The sequence below is a fragment of the Molossus molossus genome, unplaced genomic scaffold (assembly GCF_014108415.1).
Source record: "Molossus molossus isolate mMolMol1 unplaced genomic scaffold, mMolMol1.p scaffold_m16_p_20, whole genome shotgun sequence".
Taxonomy (NCBI): Eukaryota; Metazoa; Chordata; class Mammalia; order Chiroptera; family Molossidae; genus Molossus; species Molossus molossus.
Genome location: NW_023425356.1, coordinates 25,454,079 through 25,477,831, shown reverse-complemented (window position 1 = coordinate 25,477,831; position 23,753 = coordinate 25,454,079). Strand labels below are relative to the sequence as shown.

Here is a 23,753-nt window from a genome sequence, read left to right as displayed (position 1 = left end):
AAACCTCTAATCTCTAGGCTTTTATCAATAGATGTCCCCGCAAAATTCACCCCAAATGTGCTCCCTCCTCGGCCTCCACGAATCTCTCAGGGTACTCTCGATGCTTTCCCCTACAGTTTTCCTTCCTCATATCTGCGCCTGGGGCCGAGTTTCCGTAGCAACCATACCAGCAAGTGGGCCCACCCCCACAAGGTTTCTCCTGGGAGGACCGGGACTTTGGCTCCAGCGTTCGTCTCTATGGTTTCGACAGCCTAGAAGGAACGAAACGACACTTCCGGGAAGGTGGCAGCTCGCGAGTGAGATCTGGCACATGTTTCCGCCGAGAGGACACTGCAGTGACGGTAAGGAGCTACTGTCTCCGAAGTTGTGGCCTGGAGCCTGGGCTTAAGAAAGTAGTTTTATCCGAGTTAAACTGCGGCGGGAGGGCTGGAATTTAGACCTCAAAAGGAGGGAGACCTAGGGAAAACGTAGTCGGCGCTTCAGACCCGCTGTAAAAAGAGTGGCTGATAGATCAGAGATAACTTCTGAGAAGAGGCAGAGTTTTGAGGTGGGCTTAAAGACCTCAGTGTTTGAATTTTACTTCTCTCTAGCAGTATCAAGAAACAAGAGAGGGCCATTTCTTCCCCCGATGCTTCTCTGTTGGGAGGTCAGGGTATCAGCTAGGTTTACAGGTGATCGTCCTTCACATTAGAAATGTGAACAGAAATGTGAGTCATTCTGAATTTGCTACTCTTCAAACCTAACTAGACTGGTCATCATTCTTAAGCCTGATATATAATGTTTAGGAGGGGTGACTTAACGATGTATCTGCTATTTTCAAAGCATACTTACTAACCTTCCTAAACTCACATGCAAGTTTTACCTTCAGAGCTGTCACTTTGGGAGGCTGCAGGATTGCTCCAGTAGTTCCATTGATCAGCTTTAAAAATGGTCTTCAGTGTGCCTCTAATAAACGGTCTATAAAAGTTAACTTGAAGGAGTCAAGTCAGTAGTGGTAGTCTTAGTTTCGAATGTCTTGTGTGTATAATAAGACATCTTAACCATTTCAGAGGCAAATTTGGTATATAAGTTCAGTAATACCATTTTGGGGTCCAAATAAAGGAGCAGTGAAATGACTATAAAAAAATGCAACTAGAGCCCTGGCCCGTTTTACTCAGCAGTTAGAGCGTCAGCCTGCGGGCCAGATACACTAGGGGCACGTACTTCGGTTGTGGTTTGTCCCCAGCCCGGTAGGGGTGTGTGGGTGGCAGCCAGTTGATGTGTCTCTCTCACATCGATGTTTCTCTCTCTCTCTTCCTCCCTCTCTATCTGAAGATAAATGCAAAAATGTCCTTGTGTGAGGATTAAAAAAAAAAAATGCAACTAGGTCCTCACTGGTGTGGCTTAGTTGGTTGAGCATCATCTCATGAACTGAAAGGTCTCCAGTTCAATTCCTGGTCAGGGCACATACCCAGATTGTGGGTCCAATCTCCAGTGGGGGTCAGGCAGGAGGCAGCCAATTAGTGTTTCTCTCTCTCTCCCTCCCTCTCTCTTCCTGTCTCTCCAAAATCAATAAAAACATATTTTTTAAAAAAGAAAACATAATTTAAAAAATGTGATTAGTTGGAGACGTGCTAGAAAGAGGGCCACTTTAGAGTCAGGAAACCTGGGCTTATATTCCAGCTCCATCTCTTACTAGCTATGTAACCCCAGGCAAGAAACACGCGCTTTGTTTTACTCATTTATAAAGTAATGATAATAACTAACAGAACTCTCAGGATTAAATGAAACAGTATAATATGAGTAATCCACCTGTTATGCATTAAGTGCTCAATAAGAATGCCCATCCTAAGCTGGACAGTTTCAAGAGGGGTGCTCCAACAAGACTGAAAGACAGTGGCATTAGGGAAGAGGTGTTTAGCCCCCACACCAGTAGGACAGTGTAAATGCTAGGGCCTGAGTAGAGGATATGTCTATTTTTTATTTTTATTTTTTGTGGAGAGATTGTTTTTTTCTTTTTAAGCGTCTTTGTTGTTGAATGTATTACAGATATCTTTTCCTTTTTTTCCCCTGGACACCCTCTTCCTCACTCTCACCACCCTCCTGCCTTCCCTACACTATTGTATGTGTCCATTGGTTATACATATATGCATATAAGTTCTTTGGTTTCTTTCTTCCCACCCCACCTCCGCCCTTCCCTTTGAGGTTCATCAGTCTAACAACCAATTTGTACTTCTTAATCCCTTCATCTTTTTCACCCAACCCCCCTCCCATCTGGCAACCAACAAAAAGTTCTCTGTATCTATGAGTCTGTTTCTGTTCTGCTTGCTCATTTTGTTTGTTGATTCAATTGCTGATAGATATGTATTTATTACCATTTTATTGTTCATATCTTTTATCTTCTTTTTCAAGAAGACCTGTCAACAGTTCATATAATACTGGTTTGGTGGTGATGAACTCCTTTAGCTTTTTCTTGTCTGGGAAACTCTTGATATGGTCATCAATTCTAAATGATAGCTTTGAAGGATAGAGTAATCTTGGTTGTAGGTTCTTGCTTTTCATCACTTTAAATATTTTTTGCCACTCCCTTCTGGCCTGCAAAGTTTCTTTTGAGAAATCAACTGACTGCCTTATAGGAGCTCTGTTGTAGATAACAAACTGCTTTTCTCTTGCTGTTTTTAAGATTCTGTCTTTAACCTTTTGCATTTTGATGATGATGTGTCTTGGTGTGGACCTCTTGGGGTTCATCTAGTTTGGGACTTTCTGTGCTACCTGGACTTGTATATCTATTTCCTTCACCAAGTTAGGGAAGTTTTCTGTCATTATTTTTTCAAATAGGTTTTAAATTTCTTGTTCTCTCTCATCTCTTTCTGGCACTCCCATGATGCGAATGTTGGTACCCTTGAAGTTATCCCACAGGCTCCTTATACTATCCTCATCTTTTTGGCTTCTTTTTTCTTTTTGCTGGTGTTTTTTGCTTCCTTATATTACAAATTGATGGTTGCTTCTTGGCTTTACCTACTCTACTATTGATTCCCTGTAAATTATTCTTTATTTCAGATAGTACATCCTTCATTTCTGACTGGTCCTTTATTATGCTCTTGAGGTCCTCACTAAGTTCCTTAATGTTCTCATGAAGATCCTTGAAACTCTAAGTTCATTGAGCGTCCTTATAAGCAGTGTTTTGAACTCTGCATCTGTTAGATTGCTCATCTCCATTTTCTTTAGTTCTTTTCCTGGAGTTTAGTTCTGTTCTTTCATTTGGGACATGTTTCTTTGTCTCCTCATTTTGGCTGCCTCCCTGTGTTTGTTTCTATGTCGAGTTGCTCTGTCTCCTAGGCTTCATATGATGGCCTGTTGTAGTAGGTGTCCTGTAGGGTCCAGTGGCACAGCCTCCCTGGTCACCCAGCTGGGCCCTCGAGGTGCACCCTTCATATGGACTGTACACCCTTCTGTTGTAATTGAGTCTTGATTTCTATTGGCACATCAATGGGAGGGTTTTACCCAGCCCAAAGAGCTGCAAGGACTGGCTGTGCCCATTAACTACTGACCTCTGACTACCTTGGAGGATCAGCTGTGCAGGGCCCACCACACAGAGCAAGACTTACTTCAGCAGGGCTCTGGTACCCACTGAGTCCATTCCTTGAGTGTGTCACTTGTGGAGGTGGGTGGGTGGTGGTGCTTCAACGTGGTCTGAAGCTGTCTGCTGGGTGTGCTGGCTCTGGGGCAAGGTTAACCACTGCTTGTGTTCTACCCCAGGGCCACCAGGCATAAGCTACAAAGCGATCTGCTGATGGTTGCTTCTTGTGCTGGGCTTGGAGGTGCCCAGGCAAAACCAAGCTGTGTACCAAAGCTGGCTGCTTCTAGTACCAGGCCTGGGGCCACTTAGTGAGAGGTGTGGGGCTTGCTGTGGCTAGATGCTGCTTGTTTGAGAGAATTTAGGAAAACCTGAAGCAGGAGCCAAAACAAGCCAATCCTGTGGTAAAGCCACTGGAAACAGGTTGGGTGGGGCAGGGCCTAAGGGAATCACCAGGGCGGAACAGACAGTGTGAACCAGGTTGCTGGAGTCCCAGATTTGGCGCCTGTCTGCCAGCCTTGTGGGGGAAGGGCTCACCAAAGGAACAACGGCCTCCACCAGTACAGTCGGCCCCGGTGAAAGCTGCCTCTCCAGCCCTCACCCCATGCCAAACAACTCAGTTCTTCCCCTTGTGTCTCTCATGACTTTCAAGCTGCCTCCCCCCATGCTGGAGCCGGGAGGGAGTGAGTCTGAGTAAGTCCGTGCTCAGGCCCGTTAAGAGAAACTGTCTGGGACTCCAGAAGCCTCAGCCTCAACTCCCGCTGGTTTTTACAGCCAGAAGTTATGGGGACTTTTCTTCCTGGCACTGGAAACCTGAGCTGGGTGCCTGGTGTGGGACAGGGACCCTTCAGTCTTCAGGGAGGACCTTCATAGCCAGGGTATCCTGATTTTTATCTGCCACACGTGGGACCATGCCTCCGCCCCGCCTACCAGTCTCAAGGTGGCCTCTACTTTAATTTTGTAGTTGTAGGACTTCCATTCAGCTCGATTTCAGGCGGTTCTGAAGGATGTTTGTTCTGTAGTTTACTTGTAATTTTGATGTGGTTGTGGGAGGAGGTGAGTACAGAGTTTACCTATTCATCATCTTGACCGAAAGTCAGGATATGTCTTTTAAGTACTGTTATAACTCAGGTTAACAAGCATCTCGTTGCTTTGTGTTTTTGTTCTTTGTTGTTGTTGTTGTTGTTAATCTTTACCTGCAGATATTTTCCCATTAATTTTTAGATAGAGTGGGAGGGAGGGAAGGGAGGGAGTGGGGGAGAGAGAGAGAGAAACATTGATGTAAGAGAAATACATCGATTGGTTGCTTCCTGCATGACCCCAACCAGGGCCGGGGATCAAACCTGCAACCCAGGTATGTGCCCTTGATCGGGAATCGAACTTGTGATCCTTTGGTCCACGGGCAGCTGAGCCAAACCAGCCAGGGCTCATTGCTTTGTTTTAACATGGTAATAAACCAAGGGAGATGTTTTCATGTAATGGAGAAGAGTGGGGACTCTGCACACAAACTGCCTGGGTTTGAGTTCTACGTACACACATTAGCTGTGTGACCTTGAGCAAGTCATCTCTTTAGGCCTCAGTTTTCTCATTTATAAAAAAGGGATAATCATACTTTCCTGAATGTAAAGTTCAGGAAATCTTCCCGGGCTGGGAAGATTAAATGATATAATCCATGTGAGACCTTGGCACAGCCTAGCTTGTGGTGAACTCTCTATAACTATAGGTATTATTAATAGCTTTTGACATGTTGACATTGACTTCTCTGGTTAGACAGGGAGCTCCCCAAAGACTAGGCCTCCTTCCTGTCTGTGCTTCAGTTTTAGGAAGGAATTCTTGTAAGAGCAGTCAGGATGGATTTGATGTTCTCTCCTTTTCCTCTTAAAAGGATGATACATGACCTCTTCTCTGCTGAGGACCTGAGGACAGTGACCCTTTTCTCACCATGAGTGTTACCCCAGAGGTCAAGAGTCATGGGATGAAGTTTGCCGAGGAGCAGCTGCTTAAGCATGGATGGACTCCAGGTGATCCCCATGGGGCACCTTCTTCATGACCCCAGTTCCTCTGCCCAGGGGAGGAGCATTATCCTGGATTACCCCCGTGCAGTCTACTCAATTGGAGGAGGAAAAGCTAGCTTAAAGGGAAATCTGCAGAAGAAAATGTCTGATTTCCAGAGAAGGGGGCAAGAGGAAGAAATTTGACAATGGATAGTAAGAAGGAAGCGGTTGGGAGGACTGGGCCTGAGGGAAAGAAACATGACGTCTGTCCTGAAAGAATTACGAAGGAGAAGAGCTGGGTCTCTGATAAAGGCAGGGGGACTGCATGGAGAGGTGCTAGAAAGAAAAGAACTTGCAGGGCTTCTGAGAGGGATAGAGTTTGTCCAGTGCTGGGCATATGGAATGGCAAGGAGTGGCATGTGTTGGGGTGCCTTGTGAGGGCTGGGGCAGGCAGAATAAGCTAAGTCACTCACTGTCTTCTGTAGGCAAAGGCCTGGGCCGGAAGGAGAATGGCATCACCCAGGCCCTCAGGGTGACGCTAAAGCAGGACACTCATGGGGTAAGATTGGACAGGCTGAGGGAGGTGTGGATGGGGGGTAAGGGGGAAACTTTGATTCAGAGTTCATACTTTTTTCTCTGGCAGGTGGGACATGACCCTGCCAAGGACTTCACAAACCACTGGTGGAATGAGCTCTTCAACAAAACTGCAGCCAGCTTGGTAGTAGAAACTAGGCAGGTATGAACTCTAATAGATGGGCACATGAAACATGAGGGCCTGGAACATGCGGAGGTGAGGGAGACATGGTATGTCACCCACTCACTGTTACTTCCCCACAGGATGGAGTACAGATAAGGCGCCTTTCTAAGGAGACCACCCGTCATAATCATCCCAAGCCCAACTTGCTGTATCAAAAGTTTGTGAAGGTATTAGAGGCTGGGGGTGAGAGAGTTCATCTTTTTTTCCTTCCTTGGTTTTCCTTGGGCCTGAACAATTGCTTTGTATGCCCTACATATTCTCAGGATTTTGTCCTAACAAGGTTGGGATCCTGTGACCAACCTTGCTGTTGTTTAATTAGACTGCCCAGACCCTAGGCAAGAGTTGAGATTTCAGGTTAAATGAACCCCTACCATCAGCTGAGGGGCCAGCAAGAGTAGAAGGCAGGACAGTCAGGAACTGCCAGAGTGGGGCAGGGAGGGGATGTCCAATTCAAAGGACTTAGAAGTCAGAGGCCTGAGACATTATCTGATCCATCCTCATTTTGCACATGTGGCCAAAGGATGGGGTGGGGGGTGGGGGGAACTTGCTGAAGAGTTCACAGCTGGCTAGTAATGGCGGACAGGACTAGAACTCAGGTCTTTAGACTTCCACCTACTAGCATACCAAGAGAAGGGGGTTAATATTTAGTGACCACCTATTATGTGCCAAGGGCTCTACTTGGTTATCTAGCAAATCTTTCCCATTTTTCTTCATCTCTATGAGCATCTCCTACCCCAGACCATCATCATCTCCTAATTTCTTTTACAGCCTCATAACCAGACTCATCACTTCTTCTCTCACTCCCACTCCAATCAATTCATCCTCACAAAGCATACACTGTTCTAAAACACAAATTTCTTTGTGTCACTGACACCTCCTTGATTTAGGATGACACAGACCAGATGTATCAGACTGGCTCATAAGGCCCTTCATGCCTTGTCCCTGCTGCCTTCTCTAGCTCTGTCTCTTGCCACTTCTCTTAGGATCTTTACATTTTATTTTATTTTATTTTATTTTTTTGGATCTTTACATTTTAGCTAGATGAAATAAATTTTGGTGTTGTTAATCCTCACCCGAGGATATTTTTCCCTTTATTTTTAGAGAGAGTGAGGGGGTAGAGAGGAAGACACTGATGTGAGAGAGACACATTGATTAGTTGCCTCCTACATGCGCCCCTACCAAGGCCAGGGATCAAACCTGTAACGCAAGTACATGCCCTTGACCTGGAATTGAACCTATGACCCTTTAGTCTGCAGGCAGATGCTCTAAACACTGAGCGAGCAATGCCTGCCAGGGCAAGTCTTTTTTTTTATCCTCACCCAAGGACATTTTTGCATTTATCTTCAGATAGAGTGGGAGGAAGAGAGAGAGAAACATCAATGTGAGAGAGACACATCAACTGGCTGCCACCCATGCAACCCCAACCAGGGCTGGGGACAAACTGCAACCGAGGTACGTGCTCTTAACGGGAACCGAACCCGGGTCTCACAGGTCCGCAGGCCAACACTAACTGCTGAGCCAAACCGGCCAGGGCAAGTCATTATTTTTAAGGTACCATGTTGTTTCACCTTCAAGTTTTTGCACATCCTATTCCCTTTGCTGCTCCCTTTCCTCCTTTACTTGATCTTTTTCCGTCTCTTTCAGAGCTCAGCTACTTCTAGAAACTATTCCCTAAATCCTGAAGTCTGAGCAGGTACCCCTCCTCCAGTACAGACAAACCTTCATAATAATTGCCCGTGTTCTGCCATACTCCCTTGCCCCTCACATGTAGATTCCATCTGGGCTGGACCATTCTCATTCTTATTCTACTCTATCTCCAACCCTTGGCCCATAGTAGGTTCTCAGTCTGGTCAAATAGAGTACTGTGCATATGTGTTGGGGGTGGTGGGGAAAGGTGCCATCTTTATGGTCAGATTCTTGGACCATGGGATGACCACCAGGGGGCACTTGCCACACTGTAAGACCTGATGACCCAGAGTATTTTCTCCTTTCTTGTTCTGCCCACTAGCCAAGGAGACCAGGACTGCCCTCCCCCAACCCTCCACCCTCCCACAGCCCTCCTGCCCAAGTCAAAGTATGCAGTTTGGTGCACCTGTTTGGGTCTGCAAGGAGCAATATTGGGGGCTGGCAAATTTATGCCTATGGGTATGAATTCCTGGGAAGGCTTCCAGGAGGGAAGGAGGATAGCAGTGATGTGTTGAGTGGATCTTGTCCACCTCATGGTCCCTCCTTCTAGACTGCCACACTGACTTCAGGTGGGGAGAAGCCAGACAAGGACTTGGAAAGCTGCAGTGATGACGACAACCAGGGGTCCCAGCCTCCAAAAATGTGAGACTTCATTTTAGTGTTGGGGGGCAGGTAGGAGCAGATGCTGCAGATCTCAAGAGAAAGGACCAAGTCTAAAATGCTTGACTGTGAACTTCTTCAGGGTGGAAATGTATTTCATACTAATCTTTGTATCTTCTGCACCTAGAAAAGTGCAGGTCCTGAACAGGGACTCAGTGTTGAAGGAATATTTTAGAGGGGAGGAGAGGTCAAGCTTTTCCACCAGATGTTTGTAATTCCTGTTCTGTTCCCCCTTCTCCCTCTCCAGTCTGACTGATGAGATGCTGCTCCAAGCCTGTGAGGGGCGAACAGCACACAAGTAAGTAGCGGTTAGCTCCTGGGTCTCCCTTTTCTCTCTATCACAAGCCCACCCCTGAGGGTGGCCTGTACTACTTCTTGACTCTTTTTCGCCCCAGGGAAATGATTCATACTATCTGTGCATCTCTGAAGCTGCTTGCAGATAGCTTCTCCCCTACCAATTTTCCCTGCAGTTTCAAGAATTAGGCCTATTTTTCCTGATATCCTACCTCTGACTGTGGCTCTATTTCAGGGCTGCCCGTCTGGGGATTACGATGAAGGCTAAGCTTGCTCGGTTGGAGGCCCAGGAGCAGGCCTTCCTGGCTCAGCTCAAAGGCCAGGACCCTGGGATCCCTCAACTACAGTCTGAGAGCAAGCCCCTCAAAAGAAAGAAAAAGAAAAGGAAGGAGAAAGAGGCTACAGCAACTGAAAGGAATGCAGACAGGGAGTGCCAAGAACACACTGACCAGAGCATCAGGAAAAGTAAGAAGAAAAGACAACATCAAGAAGAAAAGGTCATAGATATGAGACAGGGGACAACTGTAGGGGACGAGGAAGAGGCAGCAGGAACAGGAGGGCTTGGGGAACTGAAGAGCACAGAAAAAACTGTTCAGCCCCCCAGGAAAAGGAAGAAAAAGAAGAGGCAACATCATGAAGAGGAGAAACTGGAGGTCTTAGATAAAGGCAGAGGTAAGGAGGCTGTAGGTGGTTTCAGAACAGAGGAGGTAGGGAGCCGAGCACACATTGATCCATGTAGCGGAAGCAGGGGGCAGCAGCATGAGGAAGACTTGAATATAGAGGATAAAGAAGTTGAGGAGGTTGTAGATGGTGGGACCAGGGAAGCAGGAAGCAGGACATGTAGTGATAGGAAAAGCAGAAGCAAGAAAAGACAGCGGCGGCATCAAGAGGAAGAGCGTGTCTTGGATATAAGGGATGGACGTGAGAATGGCAGGACTAGGGAAGCGGAGAGCAGAGCACACCCTGGCTCAAGCAGCAGAGGTAAGAAGAAGAGGCAGCAGCAAGCAGAAGAGGAACGAGACAGAGCCAGCACTAAACAGAGAGCAAAAAAGAAACTGGAGAAGAGAGACTGAAGGTCAGATCAGGTCGGGCCTCAATTAGTTTCTTTTCAGTTGTTGAAACTCAGAGACCTGAGTTGATGCAGGTCTCCTGCACTCTCCCAGTGAGGAGTCCTTCTCAAGGAGGAAATTGAGTTCTGCAATACCAGCCTGCTGAGAGGAGAGCAGTAGCACCATGCCTTAGTTGAAGGAGGGAGTGGGTATCTTCCCTTTGCAGCTTCTAGCTCAGAGATCATGAACTCAAGTGCCTACAAGAGTCAGGCAGCCAAGGGACAAGGAGTGTCAGGGGCTGTGGGAATAGGAATGCAGATACCCTTTGAAGGGCATCCTTGCTAAAAGAAGCTGAAGCTGTAGACTTACATGGTTATGTCCTGATTTTTAAATATTGTGAAACTAAGAAAAACACACAAATTTAGGTCTATGAGCTGGTTTCTAACACCATGCCAAATGAGTCAATAAACATCAGCTTGGGCTCCTAAGCCTATATACAAGTCCTGACTAGCATCTCCATTCCCAGTCTGGGAAGGTCCTAAATACAAATTAAGTTTCCTTTGAAGAAATTTCTTCTGTTACCCTCCTGTGGTTTTGCTACATTGTTGAATGGAAGGGAAAAGCTTACAGAAAGAACCTCATTCAGTGTCTTGTCTCTGTCCCTAATGTGTAAGAATCACATGTGTATAAAGAACAAGTACATGTCACTTGGGAGACTTTTGTAGCATATGAAAGTAAGTTTTTATTGCCCTCAAATGCCACAGCAACCTCTCTTGCTTCTTGTGCTTCCCCAGAGATGACACCGTATCTCAGATGCCTACCACCCATTAAGTTTTACTGCCAGAAGAGCTCTCAGGTCTCCACAGTTCTGAGAGAGGCACTAAGTCTTTATGGGGAAGAACACCACCCACCTTCCCTCACTGCAAACGATACACACACTCAGTATCCGGGTATGATGGCAGATTGAGCTGGTACTTCTTTTCCAGAGCAGGTGGTACAAAACGACCCCCCAGGTAGTGGTATCGACCGGTAAACTGGGTGGCAGACTTTTTGGGTGCAGTCAGGGAGATGAGCAAGTCTGGCTGGATCCCTCCAGGGTTTCCCTTCTCCACATCCCATCCTGAAAAAGAGGGTTGTATTCAGGAAGAGCAGAAGAGGCCAGATGTCTAGTCCTCTTCCAAACCTTGTTCTACCGTAGTCCTAAAGGAAAGGGAAGCCCCCTGCATCCAAACCTGAGTAATTCATGCACCCTGGACTTTGGTTTCTTGGAGCCAACATGTGAAGGGTGCTCCTGAATTCTTTGCTTCCCGGCTATGTTCTGCATCTCGGCTCATTTTACTATTTTTTTTATCCTCACCCGAGGACGCTTTTCCATTTTTTTTTTTTGTTCAGATGGGGGGGGAGGGAGAGAGAGAAACATCGACATAAAAGGGACACATCGAGTGGCTGCCTCCTGCACAACCCCAACTGGGGCCGGGGACAAACTGCAACCGAGGTACATGCCCTTAGCGGAAACTGAACCTGAGTCTCTCTGGACCGCGGGCCGACGCTATAACCACTGAACCAAACCAGCCAGGGTACCTCGACTCATTTTAGACTTGGTCTGAGCCTTAGGTCAAGAATCAGGACTCCTAGGTACCTACCTCAAGACAGGGCAGGACCCCACTCCCAACCTCCTTGGACCCAGAACCTGAGGGAATGTCGATGCTGGCAATGGGCACAGTGACTCCATTCAGGATACTCAGGATTGTACGGAATGGTTCCCGAACATCACCCTTGAAGCTGAAGCCAAAGATGGCATCCACCACCAGATCATATAGCTCATCGATCAGCATGGGCTATGGTGGAACAGGAAAGGTAAAGGATGTCAGGGCCAGCGTCTACACAAAGAGCTCTTAACAGGAGAGAGCTGTTCTCTGCACCCACAGGGCATTCACAGAGGCACAAATATAATTCTGTCTCATTCAGATGGCATTCTGAGGTCTAGAGTTAAATGCAAGTTGGTCCCTGATTCAGGCCAATTTGAGTCCAGACACCGAGTTTTGCCTGCCTGCCATTGGGGAGGCTACAGCATGGGAAAGCCTGAGACTGGGAGTCAGAAGGGCCAGGTTCTGGTCTCAGCTTTGCCAAGATCTGGTCTGTGATTTTGGAAAAACCACTTTCCTTTGCTGTACCTCAGTCTCTTCATCTGTAAAATGTGTCAAATTTCTAAAAAACCCACCAAGCTCTCAAGTTTCCCACCCTAAATCTATGCATCTGTAGAATGGGTTTTAGGCATTCACTTCAGCTCCTAAGATGTTTTTCTTGCATCCTAGGGGCAAAGAAATGACTACAGAGTGAACGGAGTGACCTGGGTAGATGAAGGGTTGAAAGGAAGCTTTATATATTAAATGTTTTTACTGATTTTAGAGAGAAGGGAAAGGGGAAGAGAGAGTGAAACATCAATTGGCTGCCCCCTGCACGCCCTCTATTGGGGATCCAGGAACTCAGGCATGTGCCCTGACTAGGAAATGAACCTGCGACTTTTGGAAAGGATATTCAACCAACTGAACCACAACGGCCAGGGCAAGAGGAAAGGAAGCTTTAGAGGTGGTGCTGGGAACTCATAGAGCACACCTTATGAAGGAGAAGGCTCTTATGCTGCTTCTATTCAAATAGCATGCTTTAGGCACCTTCAGTGACAAGCACTATTATTATTAATGTTTTTATTGATTTTTTAAAGAAGGGACAGAGAGGTAGAAACATCAATGTGAGAGGAACATACCGGCAGAGCCAGGCACTATTCTTACCCTCTAAGGTCTAGTCTAGAGAAAGATAAACAAATGGGCTCAGCCTAGAAACCTGAGGGAAGAGCAGAATACAGTGGTTATTGTGGCGGAGGTTGCTGAACTGGAGCCACCTACCTCTGGGGGCATTTCACCAAGGAAAGGGATGTCCATTTTTTGACATTGGGTCACCAGTGCGTTGAAGAGTGGCTTGTTAGGTCTTTTGGGGTAGTAGATGGTTGGCTGGTAGCCCTGTGAGGAAAGGAAATGGGATAAATCATATTCAGATCCTAGAAACCTCACAGCCTCCCCACAGCCCTTCACATACTCACAAAGAGCTTGAGGTGTCGGGCACAGACCAGGCCATCTCCTCCATTATTTCCAGGGCCACAGATGACCAGGACAGTGGCGGGGCTCCTGGACATTGACGTGGGGGGATATGCCTGAAGGTATAGTCAGGGAATTCAGAGCAGCTTTGGGTGGTAACAGCTCAAACTTGGTCTAGCTGTCCCTCCCACTTCACTGTGCAATGGCCAGAGGACCAGGTCGAGAGTTATGCCACTGACCTTAGCAATGGCTGTAGCACAGCTCAGCCCAGCCAGCTCCATAAGTTGGTCCACGCTGAACTGGTATTCGTTAAACAGCTCCTCGTCCACGGCCTGAGCCTCCTCCTGGCTGAGCAAACCCTCTGCTCAGCTCGGTCGCGCGGGTGGCACAACGTCCCAAATCCCACTGTAGGGAGAGCCATCCGCCCAAGGCCTGCGCCCGGCCCCCGACCGAAGCCCCGCCTACCTCAAGTACCTCACCGCCGTGCTCGCCATGACCTCTGGGTCCCCGCGGCCACCCGAGCTCAGCCTCTGTGGCCCCCACCAGGTGGGTCCCACACGACAGGCATGGGCCTGGAGTCTGGCACGTGGCAGGCGCGAGCTCGCCACCAGCAGCCCGAGCCCGAATAGAGACCGCAGCGCGCGCATTCAGCTCGCGGGGTGCGCGCCTCCGGCCGACCCGGCTGCCCTGGCGCATGCGTATCGCTTCGTCCCGCCCCCGAGAGGCCGGCGAGGGGGCCGTCGCCCGGAAGCGCTTCTCCTTGCGCGCTTTGCTGTGCGCACGGTTCGAGTTTAGCGTAGTAGTTAGCCCAGGTTCCTGCCGTACTACTGACCAGCGGAGAGAATTTGGACCCTCCAGGTTTCAGTTTCCCGTCTATAAAGTGGGATAAGAGTACATTTTATTGGGTGGTAACGCATGCAAAGCGTCGACGGGAACGGGTACGTAGGGCTCAATAAATTAAGCTAGTGTTCTCATGTACTCTACTAAGCGTTTTATATAATTTAGCTCCCCGAGCTCTGTTTACCACAATAACACAGTGTACTTCCTAATAATATAGAATACTTACCTCGTTATCAAGATAATAGTAATAGGAACTAGGTTGAGTATGCCTTTGTCAAAAATGTTGAAACCATAGACTCCAGGTCACGATACTATTTCAAAAAAAAATCTGGAGAGGAAAATTAAATTTTTTACCCAAGAACTTTTAAGTATTTACCCAAATACTCTCTTGCATGGTTAAGGGAGAAGTCTGTGGAATAACAAATCAGTTACCATTAAGGCACTAGGATAATTATCCAGGTGGAAAGAAGGTCGTTTTAAAGCTAGATTTATTCTTTTTCTGTATCATGAATTGCTTTCCTGGCTAGTTCACTGTGAAAAGCAAAATTTAATTTCTTTGATAATCTTATTAATTATAAGATTTATCATCCATGGGATTTACATTGGTCTCCAGCTATGCTTGTGTTTTTTTTGTTTGTTTGTTTTTTATTTTATTTTATTTTTTTTATCCTCACCCGAGGATATTTTTCCATTTTTTGTTAAGGTAGAGTGGGAGGGAGAGAGAGGAACAGAGAGAGGGAGAGAGAAACATCGATGTGAAAGGAACACATCGAGTGGCTGCCACCCGCACAACCAACCAGGGCCAGGGACAAACTGCAACTGAGGTACATGCCCTTAGCGGGAACCGAACCCGGGTCTCTCTGTACCACAGGCCGACGCTCCAACCGCTGAGCCAAACTGGCCAGGGCTTAAACCTATATTTTTATCCTTATGTTATCGATGAGGAAATTGAATGGCAGAGACAAGTCAAGTAATTTTCCTAAGATAATACAGCTATTAAATGGTAGAGCCAGTGATGTTTGAGATTGAATTGGCAATACTCCTGGGTGGCGGACGCTGCTACTTGTACCACAAAATCCGTTCTCTGTTTTTCCTTTGGTAACAGGAAAAACCCCTGAGATTTACCTGGCCACATAGATGCCCATCTAAACACTACATTTTCCAGTCTTCCTTGCACTAACCATGCACATGTAACTAAATTCTGACCAGTGAGATTTGAGTAAAAATGATAAATGTAACTGGTAGGTCATACCCTTAAAAAAAAAGAATGTTTTCTTCCACTTCCTCTTTTCTTCTGACTGGCTGGAAGGAAGGTATTATGCTGGAGCTGAAGTAGCCATTTAGGCTATGAGATTGAAATCCCAGGTTGAGGATGGCAGAGCATCCTGTCTGGCTCCCCAAACTCCAGAGAGCCACTATATTAGTCCTCTGCTACTTATATGAGACAGAGTTCTCTCTGGATAAAGGCACTGTTACATTAGCTTTTGTTATAGTTGGTGAACCTGCATCCTAATAAAGACATCTTGAATGCCTAACAAGATAACATACTCCATTTACATCAGAAAGATTAACAACATCTACTTCTGTGCCTGGCACGTAGTAGGTCCTCTACAAATATTTTAATGAATACTGAAAATTTCATTGTGAAGTAGTTCACAGTATAGTAGAAGCCCTCTTTGTGGCTTGATGCTTTGTGACATGATCAGGGGTGGGTTATCTTATTTCAACTTAAAACAAAAAAATACATTCACTTGCCATCTGTCAAAGTGTGTCCAGGTTCTTTACTTTATAGTTGTTAGTTATTGATTGATTTTAGAAAGAGCCCTGGCTGGTTTGGCTCTGTGGTTAGAGCATCAGCCTGTGGACCAAAGAGTCACAGTTCGATTCTAGGTCAAGGGCACGTACCTGGGCTGAAGGTCCAATCCCTGCATGTGCAGGAGGCAACCAATTGATGTGCCTGTCTCACATTGATGTTTCTCTCTTTCTCTCCCCATCCCTCTCTCCCTCCTTTCCACTCTCTCTAGAAAGCAATGGAAAAAATATCCTCAGGTGAGGACTAGCAACAGCAACAACAAAAAATATGGCATGCTTAAAGCAATCTGAATGCAAAATTCATCTAGATTTTTATGATTTCCCCTAATATGTAATAATCTCCTTGCTCAAATCTAATTCAACAACATTTTTTCAAAATGGTTTTATTGATTTTAGAGTGAGGAAGGGAGAGGGAGAAAGTGAAACATCAATCAGTTGCCTTCTGCATGTCCCTACTGAGGATCGAGCACACAACCTGGGCACGTGCCCTGACTAGGAATTGAACTGGGACCTCTCAGTTCATGGGACGACACTCAATCCACTGAGCCACACCAGCCAGCCTTTTCACTGATTTTTAAAGCTAGTGGAAAGAAGGAAAGGGAGGGAGGGAGACAGAAATACAGATGTGAGAGAGACACATCGATTAGTTGCCTCCTGTACAACCCCGGCCAGGGCCAGGGATCAAACTTACAACCCAGGTACATGCCCTTGACTGGGAATCAAACCTGAGCCCCTATGTCTGAGGGCAGATGCTCTAACAGCTAAGTCAAACCAACCAGGGTAGGGCAACTTTTTTTTTAATCCTTACCCGAGGATATTTTTTTAAATACCTTCAGGTAGAGTGGGAGGAGGGGGGAGAGAGAGAGAAAAAAACATTGATTTGAGAGAGACACATCAATTGGCTGCTTCCCGCATGACCCCAACCAGCCAACCAGGGCTGGGATGATCTGCAACCGAGGTATGTGCCCTTGTTCGGAATTGAACCTGCAACTCTAGTCTGCAGGCTCACACTCCAACTGCTGAGCCAAACTGGCCAGGGCAGGGCAACAATTTTTATTTTATTTTATTTTTAAACATGGTGGGTTTTGTTTTTTAATTTTTTTTTTTCTTTATTGATTTTAGAGAGAGAGGAAGGGAGAAGGAGAGATAGAAACATTGATGAGAGAGAACATTGATTGGCCACCTCTTGCATGCCCCTCACTAGGGATTGTGCCCACAACCTGGGCATGTGCCCTGACTGGGATTCAAACCGGCAACCTCTTGGTGCATGGGTCGATGCTCAACCAGGGAGCTACACTGTCCGGGTGAGGGCAACAATTTTTAAAGTTACTCAACCTTAAGTCAAGTTTTCTAAGGATTCAACTTTGTTTCCACAGAAACAGTGCTTGTTTTCACACTCTTGGCTCTCAATTTATATAATATTTAATTAAATTACAAATTACAATAACACATACAACCAGCATAAATACATTTGGTGTCAAGCACAACCAACACTTGGTAAACAATGGCTTATCTGGGGGAGTGGAACTGCCCAGCATCACAGAAGAAGGGACTCACGGCCTAGGTTAGAATCACGGCTTCTCCACTTACTAGTTGTGTGCCCTCTTTTCCTCATTTGTTAAAGGGGATCCACCTGAGAAAATACTTGTGACCAAGAAACTTAACGTCACTGTTGTGGCTGCTGGCGCAGGTGTCCTACAGGCTCCAAGTTCTGGGGCCTACATCCAGCCTCTGCTGTTTCATGTAGGAAGTGGAGTGCATCGGTTGGTTAAGATGTATCTTCTATAGTACTTATTTTTTTTTTGTTGATCCTCACCTGAGAATATTTTTTCATTGATTTTTAGAGTGGAAGGGAGGGAGGGAGAGAGAGATACATCAATCAGTTGCCTCCCATGCAATGCCAACCAGAGCCAGGGATCGAACCTGCAACCCAGGTGCACACCCTTGACCGGGAATTGAACCTGCGACCCTCCAGCTGATGCTCTAACCGCTGAGCCAAACCAGCCAGGGCACCTTCTGTAGTATTATAATCCCATTTCCCACATGAGAAAGTGGAAGTCTGAAGAGAAGAGAGTCACTGACTCCAAAGCCTCTTGGCCAAGAAGTCATAGCTTTTAGAACTGGAAAGGGCCTTAGTGATCATGGTGTTTGGATCCAGAAAGAAAAGGGGGAGATTCACCATCCATTTTCCTCTTCCCTTTTGCCTGTTGAGTCCAAAAATCCCAGCAAGCAGCAAACAGCTTCAGTGCTGAGACTGCAAAGCCTTTGTCCAGCCTGCTCGGGAGCCCACTTGCTGGCTGTGTTGTATTTCGTGTCTGTACAGCACTGAACAACTGGGAGGAGGTTTGGTCCCAGAAACCCCTGGAGTGTGTTTATTAGGGAGGTACTGCTGAGGCCAGCAGGGTGGGGTCACATGATCCTGCAGAAGCCAGATGTGGTGGGTCTCCTCTGTGGGTCCCTGCTGGAGGTTTCCCTGAGCTGTTTGAATGACCTAAAGGAGGCAGGGCAGAGCTTGCCAGTGGGAGTGGCTATGGAAAGAGCAGAAGCAGCCTGCTCTGGCTCCAGCATCTGCTGCCCTCCCTGGCCCTTACCTCTGCTGGTGGGCTGCAGAGCAGCAGGGTGGATCCCCCCATTCAGCGGGACTCTCCCTTTCTCTGAGGTCTCCAGTCAGGCTGTGCAGGAAGTGGGGGGTATGCCAGGCCTCCTGAGCTGGGTGATGATTGTTCAGATGACAACTGGACAAAGAGGCTCAGAGCACTGTATATTCCCAAGCACCAGACCACATCGTCCCCAACTTTAACGGCGATCATGTTCCATTACAACAGTCCCAAGTAACATCCCCCCTATTCCCTTTATCCATTCTCCAGGTCTCTTTCCCTCCCCTAGGGACCCACCCATTAGCTTAGGGGCACTGGGTACCAGAATGCCAGGGTACTCCATGCTGGGGTGGCCTTGGCCTCCAAATGGGAGATGGGCCCTAAGTCTAGAACCTGGATGGAGAGGGACAGACACATTCATTGTAGGCCTCTCTGAACCAAGAACCATCACAGTGGAAAAGAACACTTTAGGGGAACAAGGTGAATGGGTGTCAGGGAACGTGTTGGTCACTGTACATGAAGGGTGCACCAAGGACTATGCCCTGTTTGGGATAGGTGATTGACAAGCCTGGGCCACCTAGTAGCTAGATGTGGGAATGATCTGCCAGTGCCTGGAAGGAAACATACTGAAAAGAAGATACGTATCAGTGAATTCGAGTCAACAAACAGCAAGGAACTCTGCTGTCAGAGTTGGAAGCCTTTGAAGAAAGAGACTGTCAACGGCAGGCTAGTGTAAGAAAAGCACCAGTACCTGGCACCTAGTAGGCTCCCAACAAGCCCTGGTGCTCTGAGATGCAGTTCTAGAAGTTAGGAAGGCTGTGGAAGCAAGGAGGAAGAGGTGATTTCAGAAAGGGTTTGGGAAAATGGGACAGGGTCTTGAGAGAAGAGTAGAAATGGGGGTAGGGCTGGTTTGGGGCATTAGACCTGGGGTGGGGAAAGGGGGCAATAAGAGGAATGAAGGGAGGGCTCCCCTCAGCCAGACAGCCTACATCTCCTCACACTCCAGTCCCTGCACAAGCCGACCATCACAGGGAACTTTCATGAAGCCTCTTCCTCTTTCTCCTCATGGCCCTTCTCTAACTCTTTCTCTTCCCACCCAAAGATCTATATGGGCAGGGAACAGGGGGAAGAGTGGTACGCAGACAGGTCCCCTTCTCCCTGGGGCACCTATGAGGTCCCATCCCCCACTCCCCGTAGCACTGCAGCAATACCTCCCAACAGCCCCTAGAGGCCACATCCCTCCCAGAAGCTCCACCTCACCCCACTCACCTGTGCTTTGCTTCTGCTGGGCTCCTTCCCAAGCTGGCTGGAGTACCTGCTGGGCAGGCCCCCCCTGGAGTCTGAGGCCCCCCTGGAGCTGAGGTCTGGGAATGAAGAGGAGTAAAGGGAATCAGTTTCAGAAAAATGGCTGTGATGTGCACATGAGTGTATGTTCCCTCCAGATACACAGCCCCAGGGAGACAGAGAAGCCCAGAGCATACTAGGCTGTGCCACGTGTCTGAGAATAAAATTTCAGGGTGAGGCCCTTTGTTCTGTTAAGGCCCCAGTAGTAACTACCAACTGAGTCACTCCAGCTGGGAAAGTTGATTTAATTTTGCTTGCAAATTATAAATAGGATGTCCTAGTCTTTAAAATAAGAGACATAAAACCTATTAAATAAATATAAATACTAAAGTATAACTTCAGTTCCTGGGAGGGAGGTTCCTGAGGGTATCTCCGCCGGTGAGAAAGAAGGCAGTTGGAGAGGCATCAACCTGTTGAGAGAGGCTGGGAGGTGGTGAGAGGAGCCAGAGGAGGAGAGTGGTGGAGAACCACAGAGAAATGCCCCCAGATAACCAGAGATGGGAGAGAGGGGTTTCCTTGGAGCACGGTCTCCATCATGTGGCCACTTTGGGAACTGCAGCCAAGGACTTAAAACTCCCCCTCCTTTTTGATGTGTCTCAGTGTCCTTAATTGCACCCCCTAGGCCTTCACCCACTAAACTAGTTACCACTCAGCCAAGGCCCTGGCATAGCCCTAGTGTTGGACATGTGCCACGATTCCCTGCCCACCTCACACCCCCAGGTGGTCTTGGGAAAGTGATACATGTACCTTATGCTGGCCCAGGGGCAGATGAACACAGAAGAGCAGTCAGGCGTAGCATCCTGAGAACGTCAGCTCTGCTTACCTCTACTTCTCCCCTCTCCAAGTGACCTCTCCCCATCCCCACCTCCTTGTCTCAGGTGTCATCTCACCAGGGTTTGAGGCAGGTTTGGTCCACCCTGGGCCAAGTGGATCCTCATGGCATCTGCCAGCTTGGCCACCAGCCGCTCTCGCACAAAATCTGGCTCCTTCTGGGGAGAGGGAGGATAATGGAGTGATGTGGAAGGCCTAGGCCTTGTGGTTCTCTGGGAATTGGGGAAGAAATAAATAGGAAAGGGAGGAAGGCCCAGCCAGTGTGGCTCAGTGGTTGAGCATCAGCCCATGCACCAAGAGGTTGCTGGTTCGATTCCCGCTCAGGGCACATGCCCAGGTTGTGGGCCCGATCCCCAGTGGGGGGCATGCAGGAGGTAGCCAATATATGTTCTCTCTCATTGATGTTTCTCTCTCCCTCTCCCTCCCTCTCTCTAAAAATCAATAAAGAAAAAAAATTTTTTTTAAAGAGAGAAGGAAGACAATTTTTTTCCCTTTATTTTTAGAGAGAGAGAGGAAGGGAGAGGAAGAGAGAGATAGAAACATCAATGAGAGAGAACATCGATTGGCTGCCTCCTGCACGTCCCCCACTGGGGATCAGGCCCACAACCTGGGCACGTGCCCTGAGTGGGAATCGAACTGGCAACCTCTTGGTGCGTGGGTCCACGCTCAACCACTGAGCCACGCTGGCTGGGCTATCTTCCTTCTCTTTTGTGCCAGTCCCATGCCTTTGCCAGAGTCCTGCCCCGAATTGTGGGCAGAGACGAACTCTTCCTCACAATAGCGTCCCAAGACCTGGCACACAGTGCCTAGTGCATGTTTGATGAGTGAATGAATGATGCAGAGAAGACAAGACGTGAAGGACTGTTAGCCAGAGAAGGCTTTCTGGAGGGCTAACAGGAAGAGTTAGATTCTGGGATGGAGGGTCTTACCTGACACTGGGCCAGCGCTTCCTTATAGTACTTCAAGGCCTGATCATGCTGCCCCAGTCTGGCTGCAGCAGCCCCCAGACCCTCACAGGCTTGCCACTGCCCCTTCAGGTCCCCTAGGGAAGAGAGCCTGAGAGGTCTTTTTATGGCTCCTACCTCACCAACCCTCCCCTCCAGAGGTACTCCCCACCCCCAACCGGCCTCCCCACCAGCCCCAAGGACTCAGCCTTTGGTCCACCCCCCTCCCCCAAGCCACCTACTAACCCCCTCACCCTCACCAGTGTCCTGGGCAGCCTGCAGAGCATGTAGGTAGTTGTCTCTGGCAGCCTTGTGGTCCCCCAGCTGGCTCAGCGCAAATGCCAGGCTGCCAAAGCTCCGGCCCTGCTCCCACCGTTGCCCCACAGAGCCTGATGACAGAGCCCACCCAATTCTAAGAAGGGACCTTGGCTGCTGGGGTATCAGGACCCTACCCCCCAACAACCAAGAGTACGCCTCCGGATGTACCACAAAGGCCCACATTTTTGATACCTATATTCAGTCTCTCCTCAGTCCTGAGTTTTGGCCTGAAAGCCTCCCCCTGGCTATTCAGAGCCATGCAACAATCTTGTGAGGCAGGCAAGGCAGGTGTTAATAGCTCTTCCTTTTGCCCATTGCTGCCTTCCCAGCCCTAGGCCTCAGCCTTTGGGCCCGCACTCCTCTATCATATCTGGCTACCCCATCTCCTACATCCCCAGTCCTCACTCCCTGGTTCTGGGCTTCCTGACCCATAATTAGGTCCATTCCCTTTTCAGCCGTTAATCCTGCTGGTACCCCCTTAGTCCCTTAGTCTCAATCCCATGCCCAGCCCTGGTACTCACCATGCAGGTCAGCAGCCTTCTGGTGAAATTCCCGGGCTTCCTGATAGTTGCCAAGGGCATTGTGGGCCATCCCAAGGTTTCTCAGCACTGTGGCCTCCTCTCCCGGCCCTCGGCACAAGGGCAAGGCCTGCAGGAAGGCCTCTGCTGCTAGCGGGAACAGCTGGAGCTGGGAGTAGCCCAGGCCTAGGTCATTATAGAGTTGCCCTAGAGGGCAAGGCCAGGGTCACTGGGTGGGATGTAACTGAGGCTCTCCTGGTCTAGCCCGTGTCCCACTCTCAAAGGGTCCCCTTCCTCAGCCCTCAGGAATACCTCTGCTTCCACCCCACCTCTCAGAGTATCACCAGGTCAGAAAGTGCCCAGATCCCACACTTCTCTGACCAAAGGCCTCACCAAGCAGTCCCCGCTCAGTGCTCATCTCGGCAAGCTTCCGGCTCTTCTCCAGCACCTGCACCATTTCACCCACGCCATGCTGCCCACTCTTCAGCATACACCCTGCCGCAGCCCCCAGCGCCAGGGCTGCAGCCTGGGGCTGCCCTGCTTGAGCATAGGCCTGGCTTGCTTCCTGCAAGCAGTCGGCTGCCAGCTCAGGCTGTCCCAGAGCCTGGTAGCAGGCTCCCATTTTTGCCTGGGCTTGCCCCTGGTCACCTAGTGATTGATAGTGGCCCAGGGCCCTGTGGTACCAGGCCAAAGCTTGAGGCAGGTTGCCCAGGGCATGATAGGCCAAAGCCACATTGAAACACTGGTCACCATGACACCTGCCCTGCGACTTCTTTTCAGGTTGGGCTCTGAGTAGCAGCTCCAGGCCTCTGGCTGGGTCCCCAGTCTCCACGTAGGCAGCCCCCAGGTTGAAGGCACAGGCCCGGAGAATGGGAGTGTCCCTGTTTTGTGAGGTCTTAGAGGCCAGGAGGAAGGCCCTCTGGAAGTTGGTCAAGGCCTCATGGTTCTGGCCAGCCAGTAGGGCCCCATGGCCAGCCCTGGTGAAGGCTTGGATGCTGGCCTCTTGCTGTTGCCACTTTCTTTTCTTCTTTTTCTTCTTGGAGCTTGAGGGCTCAGCCTCCTGTGGGATATCCTCAGGGTTGGGGGAAGACATAGTACTGATAATGGAAAGCACAGGGTTCAATATGTCACCCTCTGCTTCCTCCAAAGCAGGATCCCTCTAGGGCACCGATTTTCAACCTTTTTCATTTCATGGCACACACAAACTAATTACTAACATTCTGTGGCACACCAAAAAAATGTATTTTTGCCAATCTGACAAATTTAAAAAAGCAGCACGATTTTGATTAATTTAAAACAGATGGCTATTGTTGTATTGGCTGCTGTCATTGTTTTATTTGACAATCTAAGGAAAAGAGATCGGTACCTCTGACTCAACAGTCAGGTATTGCATGTTTTAAAAGTTCTTGCTGCACACTGGTTGAAAATCGCTGCTCTAGCCCTGGCCGGTTTGGCTCAGCG

At 48.4% G+C, this 23,753-nt stretch overlaps 3 protein-coding genes across 4 annotated transcripts; 1 reads left to right on the top strand and 2 right to left on the bottom strand.

Annotated features, from left to right (window-relative positions):
* The first annotated feature begins 272 nt into the window (after nt 1-272).
* Nucleotides 273-9,885, top strand: GPATCH4 (G-patch domain containing 4). The gene is given in 9 exon segments (XM_036272834.1): nt 273-341; nt 5,442-5,577; nt 6,036-6,109; nt 6,194-6,286; nt 6,388-6,474; nt 8,544-8,635; nt 8,901-8,951; nt 9,183-9,750; nt 9,753-9,885. Coding segments are annotated over 8 exon segments (1,083 nt in total). The 5' UTR covers nt 273-341; nt 5,442-5,498; the 3' UTR covers nt 9,792-9,885.
* An 835-nt stretch (nt 9,886-10,720) lies between these two features.
* NAXE (NAD(P)HX epimerase) lies at nt 10,721-13,768 on the bottom strand. 2 transcript variants are annotated; one of them, XM_036272807.1, is made up of 6 exons: nt 13,554-13,768; nt 13,328-13,436; nt 13,094-13,204; nt 12,900-13,013; nt 11,687-11,834; nt 10,721-11,116 (listed from the first exon to the last, which is right to left on the bottom strand). In XM_036272807.1, exons 1-6 carry the CDS (start codon nt 13,733-13,735, stop codon nt 10,914-10,916), a joined length of 867 nt encoding a protein of 288 aa, XP_036128700.1. In that variant the 5' UTR covers nt 13,736-13,768; the 3' UTR covers nt 10,721-10,913. The 2 variants fall into 2 exon arrangements, with proteins under 2 accessions (XP_036128700.1, XP_036128701.1); XM_036272808.1 differs by having other exon boundaries at nt 10,940-11,116; nt 11,640-11,834.
* Nucleotides 13,769-18,327: 4,559 nt separating this feature from the next.
* Nucleotides 18,328-23,385, bottom strand: TTC24 (tetratricopeptide repeat domain 24). Its single transcript, XM_036273261.1, is given in 10 exon segments — nt 18,328-18,344; nt 18,635-18,730; nt 19,005-19,035; nt 19,385-19,441; nt 19,603-19,701; nt 20,572-20,670; nt 21,442-21,554; nt 21,717-21,845; nt 22,296-22,499; nt 22,686-23,385. Coding segments are annotated over 10 exon segments (1,545 nt in total).
* Between the last annotated feature and the right edge of the window lie 368 nt (nt 23,386-23,753).

Coding starts and splice junctions, on each gene's coding strand:
- NAXE (XM_036272807.1), bottom strand. CDS start 13,735: ATGCGCGCGCTGCGGTCTCTATTCGGGCTCGGGCTGCTGGTGGCGAGC. Junction 13,437..13,553: donor ACGGCGGTGAGGTACTTGAG/GTAGGCGGGGCT, acceptor GGGTTTGCTCAG/CCAGGAGGAGGCTCAGGCCG. Junction 11,117..11,686: donor CAGCATCGACATTCCCTCAG/GTTCTGGGTCCA, acceptor CCTCTTTTTCAG/GATGGGATGTGGAGAAGGGA.